Source organism: Oncorhynchus mykiss, chromosome 1 (genome assembly GCF_057628025.1).
Source record: "Oncorhynchus mykiss isolate SJ-2025 chromosome 1, ASM5762802v1, whole genome shotgun sequence".
NCBI classification, from domain to species: Eukaryota; Metazoa; Chordata; class Actinopteri; order Salmoniformes; family Salmonidae; genus Oncorhynchus; species Oncorhynchus mykiss.
The window spans coordinates 18,399,308-18,412,723 of NC_143022.1; the positions used below are offsets into that span (position 1 = coordinate 18,399,308).

The 13,416-nt window shown below is 43.6% G+C and overlaps 1 protein-coding gene across 8 annotated transcripts in view; it reads left to right on the top strand.

Annotated features, from left to right (window-relative positions):
* Nucleotides 1-13,273, top strand: part of LOC110493316 (3',5'-cyclic-AMP phosphodiesterase 4C) — a 152,815-nt gene extending 139,542 nt beyond the window's left edge. For all 8 annotated transcript variants that reach the window (XM_090192542.1, XM_036955227.2, XM_036955294.2 and 5 more), the window contains 8 exons: nucleotides 128-303; nucleotides 634-732; nucleotides 957-1,121; nucleotides 6,723-6,822; nucleotides 7,066-7,220; nucleotides 7,579-7,701; nucleotides 8,323-8,505; nucleotides 8,709-13,273. In XM_090192542.1, coding sequence (XP_090048668.1) covers nucleotides 128-303; nucleotides 634-732; nucleotides 957-1,121; nucleotides 6,723-6,822; nucleotides 7,066-7,220; nucleotides 7,579-7,701; nucleotides 8,323-8,505; nucleotides 8,709-9,254 — 1,547 coding nt within the window. In that variant the 3' untranslated portion in view covers nucleotides 9,255-13,273. The remainder of the gene's footprint in view (nucleotides 1-127; nucleotides 304-633; nucleotides 733-956; nucleotides 1,122-6,722; nucleotides 6,823-7,065; nucleotides 7,221-7,578; nucleotides 7,702-8,322; nucleotides 8,506-8,708) is intronic.
* The last annotated feature ends 143 nt before the right edge of the window (nucleotides 13,274-13,416 follow it).

Genomic DNA, 13,416 nt, shown 5'->3' on the forward strand with positions numbered 1-13,416 from the left:
TAGCTGGCAAATAGTCAGGGCTCCCCTCCTAACACCAACACAGCCACAGTCCAATGGGCATATATTTTTTTCAGTCTCTCTCTCTTCTGTCTCTCTCTCTTCTCCCTCTCACTCTCTCTGTCTGTAGAAAAGCAGCATGATGTGGAGATTATGTCTGGGCCTCCTAAGGAGAAAGACAAGAAGAAGAAGCGGCCCATGTCCCAGATCGTTGCAGTGAAGAAGCCTGCCCTCAGCCCCAGCCTCACCCCCACCCAGATCCCCCGTTTCGGGGTCACCACCCTCCAGGAGGGCTTATTGGCCACGGTGGGCGGCACACACACACACAGACACACACACACACACACACACACACACAGACTTACAGGTGCACATTGTCACGCTGAAGAATGGCTAAGTTACTTTAATGCTTATTGCTTGGCCTTTAATGTTGTAATATAATGTCAGTGAAGTATTATTGCCAAACTTGTCACGTCATCTGGAGGACCGCAATGGGAAAAGTATTATACTTTTTGTGCAATTCTCATATCTTTTGTTATGCATGTTAAAAAAGTTGAATATTTCTTATTTATTAAATACAATTCTGCTTAATTGCCATATCAGACTTTTTCTCACTTTATTGTGCTGTGGTTCTAGGAATTTGAGGAGATCAACAGATGGGGTCTAGATATTTTCAAGATCGCTGAATACTCGGGGAATCGGCCTTTGACAGTGGTCATGTACTCCATTTTCCAGGTATGAGTCTACAATTCCAAATGCATCTCCTCTGTTTGTACATTACAGCAGCCAAATGTAGCATTCTTTAGCATTCCTTCCAAGACATTTGAATCTTGGTGTAATGGCCAAGGGTTTGAGTCCCGGTCAGGGCTACCCCAAATACACTTCAATACTTTACCAAACGTTTGTTACATATTTGCTCTACTCTTGTGAGCCTGGTTTCTGTTGCTGCCCAACCTCAGGAGCGAGAGCTGCTGAAAAACTTTAAGATCCCAGCCGACACCTTCATCACCTTCATGATGACCCTGGAGGACCACTACCACGCTGACGTGGCCTACCACAACAACATCCACGCTGCCGACGTGGTACAGTCCACCCACGTTCTCCTCTCCACCCCTGCCCTGGAGGTATGGAAAACTCCATTATGAGGAAGATTAAAGGATGATGTCCAGCCATATTCTATATTATAATCTAGTTGGTAGACGTGCCCTGTGCATATCTTTGGATTTGATCAAGTTTATCAGTGCATATTGAGGTAGAAGGGGTTTGTTCATTGTATAGAAAGAAAATATGAGGTGAATAGAATGTCCCCACGCTACGTGTTAATACTTAGTAATACTTCAAATCAAATTGTATTCGTCACATGCACCAAATACAACATGTGTAAACCTTACAGTAAAATGCGTACTTACAAATCCTTAATCAACAATGCAGTTTTAAGAAAATACAAAGAAAAGTAAGAGACAAGAATAACAAATGATTAAAGAGCAGCAGTAAATTACAATAGTGGGGCTTTATACAGGGGGTACCGGTAATCGATAATAACAGAGTAGCAGGAGCGTGGGGGGGGGGGGGGGGCAATGCAAATAGTCTGGGTAGCCATTTGATTAGCTCTTCGGGAGTCTTATGGCTTGGGGGTAGAAGCTGTTTAGAAGCATCTTGGACCTAGACTTGGCGCTCCGGTACCGCTTGATGTGCGGTAGCAGAGAGAACAGTGTATGACTAGGGTGGCTGGAGTCTTTGACAATTTTTTAGGGCCTTCCTCAGACACCGCCTGGTATAGAGGTCCTGGATGGCAGGAAGCTTGGCCCCAGTGATGTACTGGGCCGTATGAATTACACTTTGTAGTGCCTTGCAGTTGGAGGCCGAGCATTTGCCATACCAGGCAGTGATGCAACCCGTCAGGATGCTCTCGATTGTGCAGCTGTAAAACCTTTTGAGGATCTGAGGACCCATGCCAAATATTTTCAGTCTCCTGAGGGGGAATAGGTTTTGTCGTGCCCTCTTCACAACTGTCTTGACGTGCTTTTTATTTATTTTTATATCACCTTTATTTAACCAGGTAGGCTAGTTGAGAACAAGTTCTCATTTGCAACTGCGACCTGGCCAAGATAAAGCATAGCAATTCGACACATGCAAGAACACAGAGTTGCACATGGAATAAACAAAACATACAGTCAAAAATACAGTAGAACAAAAGAAAACAAAAAGTCTATATACAGTGAGTGCAAATGAGGTAAGTTAAGGAAATAAATAGGCCATGGTGGCGAAGTAATTACATTATAGCAATTAAACACTGGAATGGTAGATTGGCAGAAGATGAATGTGCAGGTAGAGATACTGGGGTGCAAAGGAGCTAAATAAATACCAGTATGGGGATGAGGTCGGTAGATAGATGGGCTATGTACAGGTGCAGTGATCTGTAAGCTGCTCTGACAGCTGATGCTTAAAGCTAGTGAGGGAGATGTGAGTCTCTAGCTTCAGAGATTGTGCTTGGACCATGTTAGTTTGTTGGTGATGTAGAGCTCTCAAACTGCTCCACTACAGCCCCATCGATGAGAATGGGGGCGTGCTCGGTCCTCCGTTTCCTGTAGTCCACAATCATCTCCTTTGTCTTGATCACATTGAGGGAGAGTTTGCTGTCCTGGCACAACACGATCAGGACTCTGACCTCCTCCCTATAGACTTTCTCATCATTGTCGATGATCAGGCCTACCACTGTTGTGTCATCAGCCAACTTAATGATGGTGTTGGAGTCGTGCCTGACCGTGCAGTCGAGTGAACAGGGAGTACAGGAGGGGACTAAGCACACACCCCTGAGGGGCCCCCATGTTGAGGATCAGTGTGGTGGATGTTGTTGCCTATCTTTACCACTTGGCGGCGGTCCGTCAGGAAGTCCAGGATCCAGTTGCAGAGGGAGGTGTTTAGTCCCAGAGTCCTTAGCTTAGTGATGAGCTTTTGAGGGCACTATGGTGTTGAACGCTGAGCTGTAGTCAATGAATAGCATTCTCACATAGGTGTTCCTTTTGTCTTGGTGGGAAAGGGCAGTTTGGAGTGCAATAGAGATTGCATCATCTGTGGATCTGTTGGTGCGATATACAAATTGGAGTGGGTCTATGGTTTCTGGGATAATGGTGTTGATGTGAGCCATGACCAGCCTTTCAAAGAATTTTATGGCTACAGATGTGAGTGCTACGGGTCAATAGTCATTTAGGCAGGTTACCTTAGTGTTCTTGGGCACAGACACTAGGGTGTTCTGCTTAAAACATGTTGGTATTACAGTCTCGGACAGGGAGACATTGAAAATGTCAGTGAAGACACTTGCCAGTTGGTCAGCGCATGCTCAGAGTACACGTCCTGGTAATCAGTCTGGCCCTGTGGCCTTGTGAGTTTTGACCTGTTTAAAGGTCTTACTCACATCGGCTGCAGAGAGCATGGTCACACAGTCGTCCAGAACAGCTTCATGCTCTCATGCATGTTTCAGTGTTACTTACCTCGAAGCCAGCATAGAAGAAGTTTAGCTCATCTGGTAGGCTCACGTCACTGGGCAGCTCTTGGCCGTGCTTCCCTTTGTAGTCTGTAATAGTTTGCAAGCCCTGCCACCTCTGACGACCGTCGGAGCCAGTGTAGTACGATTTGATCCTATAAGTCCTATATGAACGCTATGCCTGTTTGATGGTTCGTCGGAGGGCATAGCGGGATTTCTTATAAGCTATAAGGTTCGATAGGAATTCAGGGAACTCGGTGAGGAATGCTGTATATGGCCCAGGAGACCTGTAAGCAGTAGCTATAGAAAGTGATTGAATAGGCCGCCTAGATTTCATGACTAGAAGCTCAAGACGAAAACGTCTTTTTTTTTGGTAATTTGAAATTTGCTATCATAAATGTTAGCAACACCTCCGCATTTGTGGGATGCGCGGGAGATATGTTCACTAGTGTAGCCAGGAGGTGAGGCCTCATTTAACACAGTCAATTCATCAGGCTTAAGCCATGTTTCAGTCAGGCCAATCACATCAAGATTATGATCAGTGATTAGTTCATTGACTATAACTACCTTGGAAGTGAGGGATCTAACATTAAGTAGCCCTATTTTGAGATGTGAGGTATCACAATCTCTTTCATTAATGTCAGGAATGGAGGAGGTCTTTATTCTAGTGAGATTGCTAAGGCGAACACCGCCATGTTTAGTTTTGCCCAACCTAAGTCGAGGCACAGACACGGTCTCAATGGGGATAGCTGAGCTGACTAAACTGACTGTGCTAGTGGCAGACTCCACTAAGCTGGCAGGCTGGCTAACAGCCTGCTGCCTGGCTTGCACCCTATTTAATTGTGGAGCTAGGAGAGTTAGAACCCTGTCTATGTTCGTAGATAAGATGAGAGCACCCATCCAGCTAGGATGGAGTCCGTCACTCCTCAACAGGCCAGGCTTGGTCCTGTTTGTGGGTGAGTCCCAGAAAGAGGGCCAATTATCTACAAATTATATATTTTGGGAGGGGCAGAAAACAGTTTTGAGTCATAAGACTCCGCTGTCGAGCTCATCACTCCCTCTAACTGGGAAGGGGCCAGAGACAATAACTAGATGCTGATACATCTTTCTACCTGATTTACACACTGAAGCTATGTTGCGCTTGGTGACCTCTGACAGTTTCATCCTAACATCGTTGGTGCCAACGTGGATAACAATATCCCTATACTCGCTACACTCGGCAGTTTTAGCTTTAGCCAGCACCATCTTCAGATTAGCCTTAACGTCGGTAGCTCTGCCCCCTGTTAAACAATGTATGATTGCTGGATGATTCGTTTTAAGTCTAATACTGCGGGTAATGAATTGAAAACCCAATGACTAGGGTTTTCAATTTGTCAGAGCTAATGGTGGGAGGCTTTGGCGTCTCAGACCCCGTAACGGGAGGAGGTAGAGACAAGAGAAGGCTCGGTCTCTGACTCCGATTCGCTGCTTAATGGGGAGAACAGGTTGAAAGTTTCTGTCAGCTGAATGAGCGACACCGGTTGAGCATTCCTACAGCATTTCCCTCCAGAAGCCATGAGAAAGTTGTCCGCCTGCAGGGACCGTGCGAGGGGATTTATACTACTATCTGTACTTACTGGTGGCACAGACACTGTTTCATCCTTTCCTACACTGAAATTACCCTTGCCTAACGATTGCGTCTGAAGCTGGGCTTGCCGCACATTCTCCTGTATATTATGAGTACAGCGACTGCAATTAGAAGGCATCATGTTAATGTTACTACTTAGCTTCGGCTGTTGGAGGTCCTGACGAACCACGTCCAGATAAAGCGTCCGGAGTGTGAAAGTTGAATGAAAAAAAGTTGAGTGAGTGAAAAACAAAAAATAAAAACGGTAATTAAAAGTAGAAATCGTAAAGTTGTCAGGTAGCAAAGTAAGTTTATCAACAAAACGCACAGCAGCACATAAACAAGTCTGCAAGTTGTGACCAGAAATGACGCAGGAAAGCAGGCTGATGGATCAACAATCCATGGCTTCTGGTTGGAGTATGTACGTACAGTCACTGTGGGCACGATGTCCTCGATGCACTTATTGATATAGCCAGTGACTGATCTGGTGTACTCCTCAATGCCATCGGAAGAATCCTGGAACATATTCCAGTCTGTGCTAGCAAAACAGTCCTGTAGTTTAGCATCTGCTTCATCTGACCAATTTTTTATAGACTGAGTCACTGGTCCTTGCTGCTTTAATTGTTGCTTGTAAGCAGGATAGAATTATGGTTCAGATTTGCCAAATGGAGGGCGAGGGAGAGCTTTCTACGCGTCTCTGTGTGTGAAGGAAAGGTGGTCTAGAATGTTTTCCCTCTGGTTGCACATTTAACATTCTGATAGAAATGATGTCAAACTGATTTAAGTTTCCCTGCATTAAAGTCCCCGGCCACTAGGAGTGCCGCCTTTGGATGAGCATTTTCCTGTTTGATCATTGAGTGCGGTTTTAGTGCCAGTATCGGTCTGTGGTGATATGTAGACAGGTAAGAGAAATACAGATGAAAACTCTCTAGATAGATAGTGTGGTCTACAGCTTATCATGATATACTCTACCTCAGGCGAGCAAAACCTTGAGACTTCCTTAGATATCGTGCACCGGCTGTTGTTTACATGAATGCATAGGCCCCCGACCCGTGTCTTACCAGAGGCTGCTGTTCTGTCCTGCCGATAGTGTATAACCTGCCAGCTGTATGCTCTTAATGTCGTCGTTCAGCCACGACTCAGTGAAACGTAAGATATTAGTTTTTAATGTCCTGTTGGTAGGATAAACGTGCTTTCAGTTCGTCCCATTTATTTTCCAGCGATTGAACATTAGCTAGCAGGACGGAAGGCAAGGGCAGATTAGCCACTCGTCGCCTGATCCTCACAAGGCACCCTGATCTCTTTCCGCGAAATCTGTTTCCTTCTCCAGCGAATAACAGATATCTGGGCCTGGTCGGGTGTCTGTAGTATATCCCTCCTGTCCGACTCATTGAAGAAGAACTCTTTGTCCAGTTTGAGTTGAGCAATCGCAGTTCTGATGTCCAGAAGCTCTTTTTGGTCATAAGAGATGGTATCAGCAACATTATATACAAAACAAGTTATGAACAACGCAAAAAAACTAACAAAATAGCATGGTTGGTTAAGAGCCGATAAGGCGGTAGTCATCCCCTCCGGCACCATCACTCATCTCTTGCAGTAATAGTAACAAAAAAAGTGTCTGTTTTTTGTTTTCAGGCTGTCTTCACTGACCTGGAGATCATGGCTGCTCTGTTTAGCAGTGCTATACACGATGTAGATCACCCCGGAGTGTCCAACCAGTTCCTCATCAACACAAGTCAGTTCCATCCCTCACTAGCAATCTCACTCATTAGATCTAATTAAAGGATATGTCCTTTGGAGCAAAATGTGTCTGGCCTCTACTACTGTGAAGACTACATTATAGCGTCTGTAAGGTGGAGTTTGATCTCTGGATAAATTGTTTATTTCGTTATTTTGAACCTAATGAATACGTTTTTGTAGTTATACAGGGAGTGCCTTGGAATTGTTGTTGCTTTACTAATGGGTGTTCCTACTGTAGATTCTGAGCTGGCTCTGATGTACAACGACGCTTCTGTCCTGGAGAACCACCACCTGGCTGTGGGCTTCAAGCTGCTACAGGAGGACAACTGTGACATCTTCCAGAGCCTCAGCAAGAAACAGGGGCAGTCCCTCAGGAAGATGGTAATCGACATGGTGAGGCACTGACCGAATGAATTGGAATTTAATAGAAATTAAATATTATCTACACTCCTCCATGTTATCATAGTTAAACATAATGAATGAGCCGACATCATAATGAAATGGCCATTTAGCAGACACTTTTCCCCAAAGTCACTTACATTTCACACAGTGAAAGAGTATATTCAGTATCAAAACCACAACACAACCCTGGATGTAGGCGGCACCATGCTCTAACCCACTGACCCTTTGGAATTAGTGACTGAAGTGTGATTCATTGGTATTGCCATAGAATTTCTAAACCCAGAGGCCCAACATAAGCAGTTTCTACATAATGTTCATACTAAAAGATGTTTGGTATTGTCCTCTGCAGGTGTTGGCCACTGACATGTCCAAGCATATGAACTTCCTGGCTGACCTGAAGACCATGGTGGAGACCAAGAAGGTGACCAGTCTTGGAGTGCTGCTGCTGGACAACTACTCAGACCGCATCCAGGTCAGAGGTCATTCCTAGAGTAGACACACATACAGTGACTTCCTCTTCTCTTCTCCGTCTCACACATCTGCATTTATCTGAATATTGTCGCTGTCTGATGAAAACCTAATAACTTTATTTGCCAATTATTATTGTTTTTTTAATTTATTGAAAGCAGTAACTCCCCTCATTGTACTCTGAACATGAATCTAGGACCAATAAAGTGTATTCAAAATAGCTTCTGAAGTGTCATAATTCTATGTTTGTTCATGGGAAAATATGGAAATTCAATATCCTGAAAAGGTTCTGTTTTAGAGATGAGAGGTTTTCATCAGACAGCGACAATATGTGGATACAGGACAGGTGAAAGCAATTTGAGGGGAGATGAGGAAAGAAAGCCACTTCAGATCATTGAGATGGACGATGGTGTTGAGTCTGAACTGTCTACTGGAGACAAGTGTGATGAGTGCAGTTGTCTACAATAACTCAAGACTTCATAGTGTCATGTACATTCAAGGTTTCTATACAAATGTCTGAAATATAAATGACAAAATCAATATGAATAAAAAATAATATACTTCTTCAAAAAATATCTAAACAGATAAACCAAGAACTAACATGGGCCTTCCTGTGTGTCTCCAGGTCCTTCAGAACATGGTTCACTGTGCTGACCTCAGTAACCCCACCAAGCCGCTGGAGGTCTACCGTAAGTGGACCGACCGCATCATGGTGGAGTTCTTCACCCAGGGGGACAGGGAGAGGGACAAGGGGATTGAGATCAGCCCTATGTGTGACAAACATAATGCCTCCATCGAGAAGACCCAGGTACTGTACTGTGCATAGCGTGCATCCAGCCACACGAGGCATGCAGGCTCTCTTACACATGCAGACACAAGAATCTGCAAACCCACCCGCAGGTCTCTGTCACTGCTTAACAGACTGTTGCTGGCAAATTATTGTCATAATGTCTGTTGAAACCCACCAAAACAGTGTGTGTTTATATCTCTCATCTTTACTCCCCTCTGTAGGTGGGATTCATAGACTACATCGTCCACCCTCTGTGGGAGACGTGGGCTGACCTGGTCCACCCTGACGCCCAGGACATCCTGGATACCCTGGAGGACAACCGGGAGTGGTACCAAAGTATGATCCAGCACAGCCCCTCACCCACCCTTGAGGACAGGGATCTTGACGGGGGGCCAGGAGCCCTGGAAGCCACACCGGGGGGATGCTGCGCCTCCGCAGGGGACAAGTTCCAGTTTGAACTCACCCTGGAGGAGGAGGAGGAGGAGGGTGACTCAGACCTGGAGAGCCCCCCCGAGGAGGAGACGTCACAGGGGGGAGAGACCTCTAGGAAGACCCCGGCCCTGTCTCTATCCCCAGAGACCAGCAGCAGATACCGGCCCCCCTCCCCCCACCCTGGCCGGGCCCTCAGTCTGGCCACCATGTCGGTTAGGAGCCCCGACCATCTCAGAACGTTGGGCCCCGGGGTGGGCGCGGACGACATAGGCGATAGGGACAGAGAACTGGGCCAGGAAGGCAGTAGTGTAGCTTACCTACGGCTTGGCACGTAACACAAACCTTGGCCCTCCCTTCAACTTATTCCACCCCTGCCTTGGTTTGTGGGTCCCAGCAGCATTTGGACATGCAGGGTGGGATTTCTATCAAGTCTGTAATGACAACAGTTCCTTTACACTGGAGACACCTTAACACTTTTAATATTGTAGAACAAGAAGTATCGTTTTATTCTCTATTTTCTTCTGTGTGCGAGATAGGACTTTTCAGTCCTGTAGTTGATTCTGGGCGGAAAGTGTCTTAGACTCGAAGGTAGAGAACTGACCACAAGCTAGCCAGTCTCACCAATGTCTCCTGATCGAAGCACGGAATTATACTGAGAAAACAATGTCTTCCTCAAAATGATGGAATATAGATATTCAATGGAATATTGCAAGGATTGTAACATTTTTACAGGGTCTTGGAACTTTTGCACCACACATTTTGAATTCAGTCAGCATAAACTAGTATATTTTATTTAGTTTGTCTCTGAGAATTCTGTGAATGTTTTACCAAATCCAGTATGTACCTAAATAGTGAGAGAATTGTAACTTAAACCTCAGGGTATGACGAGATATAAATTATTTTAATGTAGCATGGACGTCTTGGGTACCCCTTAACGGAGACTGCCTGTTTAGAGTTGTGCTACTGATGACAAACAGCTCTTAGAACCTTACCGCTTCACGTTATGCAAAAATACATATTTATTTGTCTGGCAACCTCTATTGATCTCAATTGAAAAGTTAATTAATGAATTTGAGAACTAAAGCAATTTAAATATAAAATATGAAACGAACAGTACCAGTAAATTGTATTTCAAAATCCCGAAGTACTATGGTTGATTGGGGTACCCAATACAAGTTGTTTTAAATCTAGACTAACACCGCTTACACTCATGTTTGTAAAGTTGTATGTTTCTATGTGATTATGTTTTACGTTGTCACATTTTCTATTTGATTTGAAATGGTTCCGTTTTGTTGTATATATTGGGTATGTCCTCACCATGGGTGTATTCATTTCACCGATTCTGTTGCAAACAGTTTACTCCAAATGGAAAACTGGTTTCTACTGGAAAAATTCAGGTAGGTCTGTCCCCATTTCGTTCCATTTGCTCGGTTTGCTTTGGTAAACGATTTCCGTTGCAAGACGTAACGAACACACCCCAGGTCTGTTTGTCTCTGAGCTTTATAAGCATCATTGTCAGGGTGACTCCATCATACAGTAGCACTTTACAAATTTTGTTGTAGAGGAAGCCCATTCAGTTCTAAAGAACTTGAGCCAAACCATGATTTTAGTGGACAGCCATGGAAGGCTGTAGTTCCTGTCCAGAAACAACCCCTAGGCCTAACGCCTAGAGCTGAGAGGAATGGATAGGTGTAAGCAATAGGGAGAAAATTCAACCTAGCAGAGAGTGAGGTGGAGACATTGTCATGTAGCTTAAAGGGGCAATGCAGTCAAAAACGTGATATCCTGTCTTTTATATATACATTTCAACACTGAGGTTGGAATAATACTGTGAAATTGTGACAATTATGATAATGCACTTTAACAGCTAGTTCAGGTTGCACATCCCTCCCATTAGGCTCCTCGGACCACTCTGACAGTCCTAGCTAAATTCTTCCTGGAGAAATGGTATTTTGCTAAACCATTTGCTTCTTTTTGAGAATTTTAATTGAAAATGATCTTAATTGTTACCCAGAAATAATTTGATATTGAGATAAACGGCTGCATTGAACCTTTTAAACCTATAAAATCCTGTCAGATCTCCACAAGTGTGGAAGGGTTAGTGGTTGTTTCTGAACAGGGCTGCAGTGTGGACTAATTAGGGCTTATTCAGTAGTGTGTGATGCTTTGAAAGTTGCAGATAGAAATGTAATGAACAGCGTTGATATTATTCCCTGTAGTACACAACAGAAAACCATGTCTGATTTACACAATACTGTACATTCTGTATTGACATTGGATACTTTTTCATTCGCCTGAATAAGCCCCCAATGTCTTGTTTGATTTGTTCTTGAAGGAAACTAGTTTATAGGGAAAATCTTTGGAATTTGCGCAAAATTTGCCAACCTAAGTCGTTATGAAATGTTGAACAAAGTTCTCTCTGAACTGTTGATTGTAATCATGTCAAAGTTTGACTTTAAAATGTGTTGAGTTTCAGCAATTATCAGTTAGTTATGCTATAATTTTAATGGAATTTGTAATACCTTGACTTTATATGTTGGATGTAATGCTTCGATGTAGAGCTCTATTCAATCCGTATCGCAGAAGTTCAGCGTTACAGCGTGATTGGTATTTAAAGGCAATGTTCCTGTATAACGGAGACTGCACAGTAAACGCTGCATATGTCGGCTCAATCAGAAGTTACCATCATGTCGCGTAATCTGTAACGCTTCAGCGATACAGATTGAACAGGGGGCCCTTATGCTCTGCTCTTCACAGGGCTATAGCTTTTACCTACAGTATGTGAATGTCAATTGACCACAAACATCAATTTTCAACGTTAATTTATATTATTGCGTTCGCTGATTGCACCCTAATTTTTAAGTTAAACCAATACTGTACAACTTAACTAGCCCCTGCCAAATATAAGTACACTGAACATTTTTTTCCCCCCATACGCTCAAAAGGCTTCTCAAATGTCTTATCTCTCCTTTGCCAAGATAATCCTGACAGGTGAGGCATATCAAGAAGCTGATTAAATGGCATGATAATTTATTGTGCTGGGCACAATAAAGGCCACTATAAAATGTGCAGTTTTCTCACAACATAATGTCACACAAGTTTAGAGTGAGTGTGCAATTGGCATGCTGACTGCAGTAACGTCCAACAGAGCTGTTGCCAGAGAATTCAATGTTAATTTCTCTACCATAAGCCGCCACCAACGTAATTTTAGAGAATTTGGCAGTATGTCCAATGGGCCTCACAACCGTAGAACACGTGTAACTACGCCAGCCCAGGACCGCCACATCCGGCTTCTACACCTGTAGGATCGTCTCAGACCAGCTACGCGGACAGCTGATGCCACTGGCACGCTGGAGAAGTGTGCTCTTCACAGATAAATCCCAGTTTCAACTTTATCGGGCAGATGGTGTTGTGTGGGTGAGCAATTTGCAGATGTCAACGTTGTGAACAAAGTGGAGTTATGGTATTTGCAGGCATAAGCTACAGACAACGAACACAATTGCATTTTATCGATGGCAATTTGAATGCACAGAAATACCGTGATGAGATCGTGAGGGCCATTGTCGTGCCATTAATCTGCCGCCATCACCTCATGTTTCAGCATGATAATGCAAGGATCTGTACATAATTCCTAGAAGCTAAAAATGTCCCAGTTCTTTCATGGCTTCCTGCACAGTCACCAGAAATATCACACATTGAGCATATTTGGGATGCTTCGCACAGCTGAAACACAGCTGTAACTCAGTAAACTCTGAAATTGTTGCGTTTTATATTTTTGTTCAGTGTATATAAAAAAGATCACTGAATTATCCTTAATGGAGGACAGTGAAATCTGAAAATAACCAACAAAATTCAACAACAGCTCCAGCATGGTAAACTTGCCTGGGAACTAACACTAAAGTATTTCCCGCTTACTCTTTTCCTGGTAAGGCAGGGGGAAAAGTACACAAGTATTCATAAATAACTTGACCATATTCTATTCACTCATGTTTGGTAATAATAAGCAAACAGCTCAAATAAGAGCCTTAAATTGTGACTGGAGAGGAGCTGAGCTGTATCGTGGGTAAAACGTACATAAATCAGTGTCATTCAGTGTTAAATGTGTTGTCTGAGAAGTTAGAATGGTGACTCTTGGTCCCTTTATTGCTTTGCTGAAACTGACATGGTATACCATTACGGTTATTGTTCTGTGTGTCTTTTTTATCCGCAATGTTGGACAGTAGTATATTTTGTCTGTCAAAATGTAAGTACGGTAAGCGATCTTAATTTTTCTGGAGCCAAAAATATTTAACAGTAATTTTTAAAAACATTTCTGGAGTTCAGTGAAAATGCCAATAAATTATGGAAACCTGTATTTGTGAATCTGATTAAATCTATCACTGTTCGGAAGTAATTAAACTGTTGGATTGATGCCTCGTTCGTGCTTGTCGGAACTAGGAAACTTTCATTTCCGACTTGCTAACTGGTTGAACTCTGCACATATATAACTACAACCAG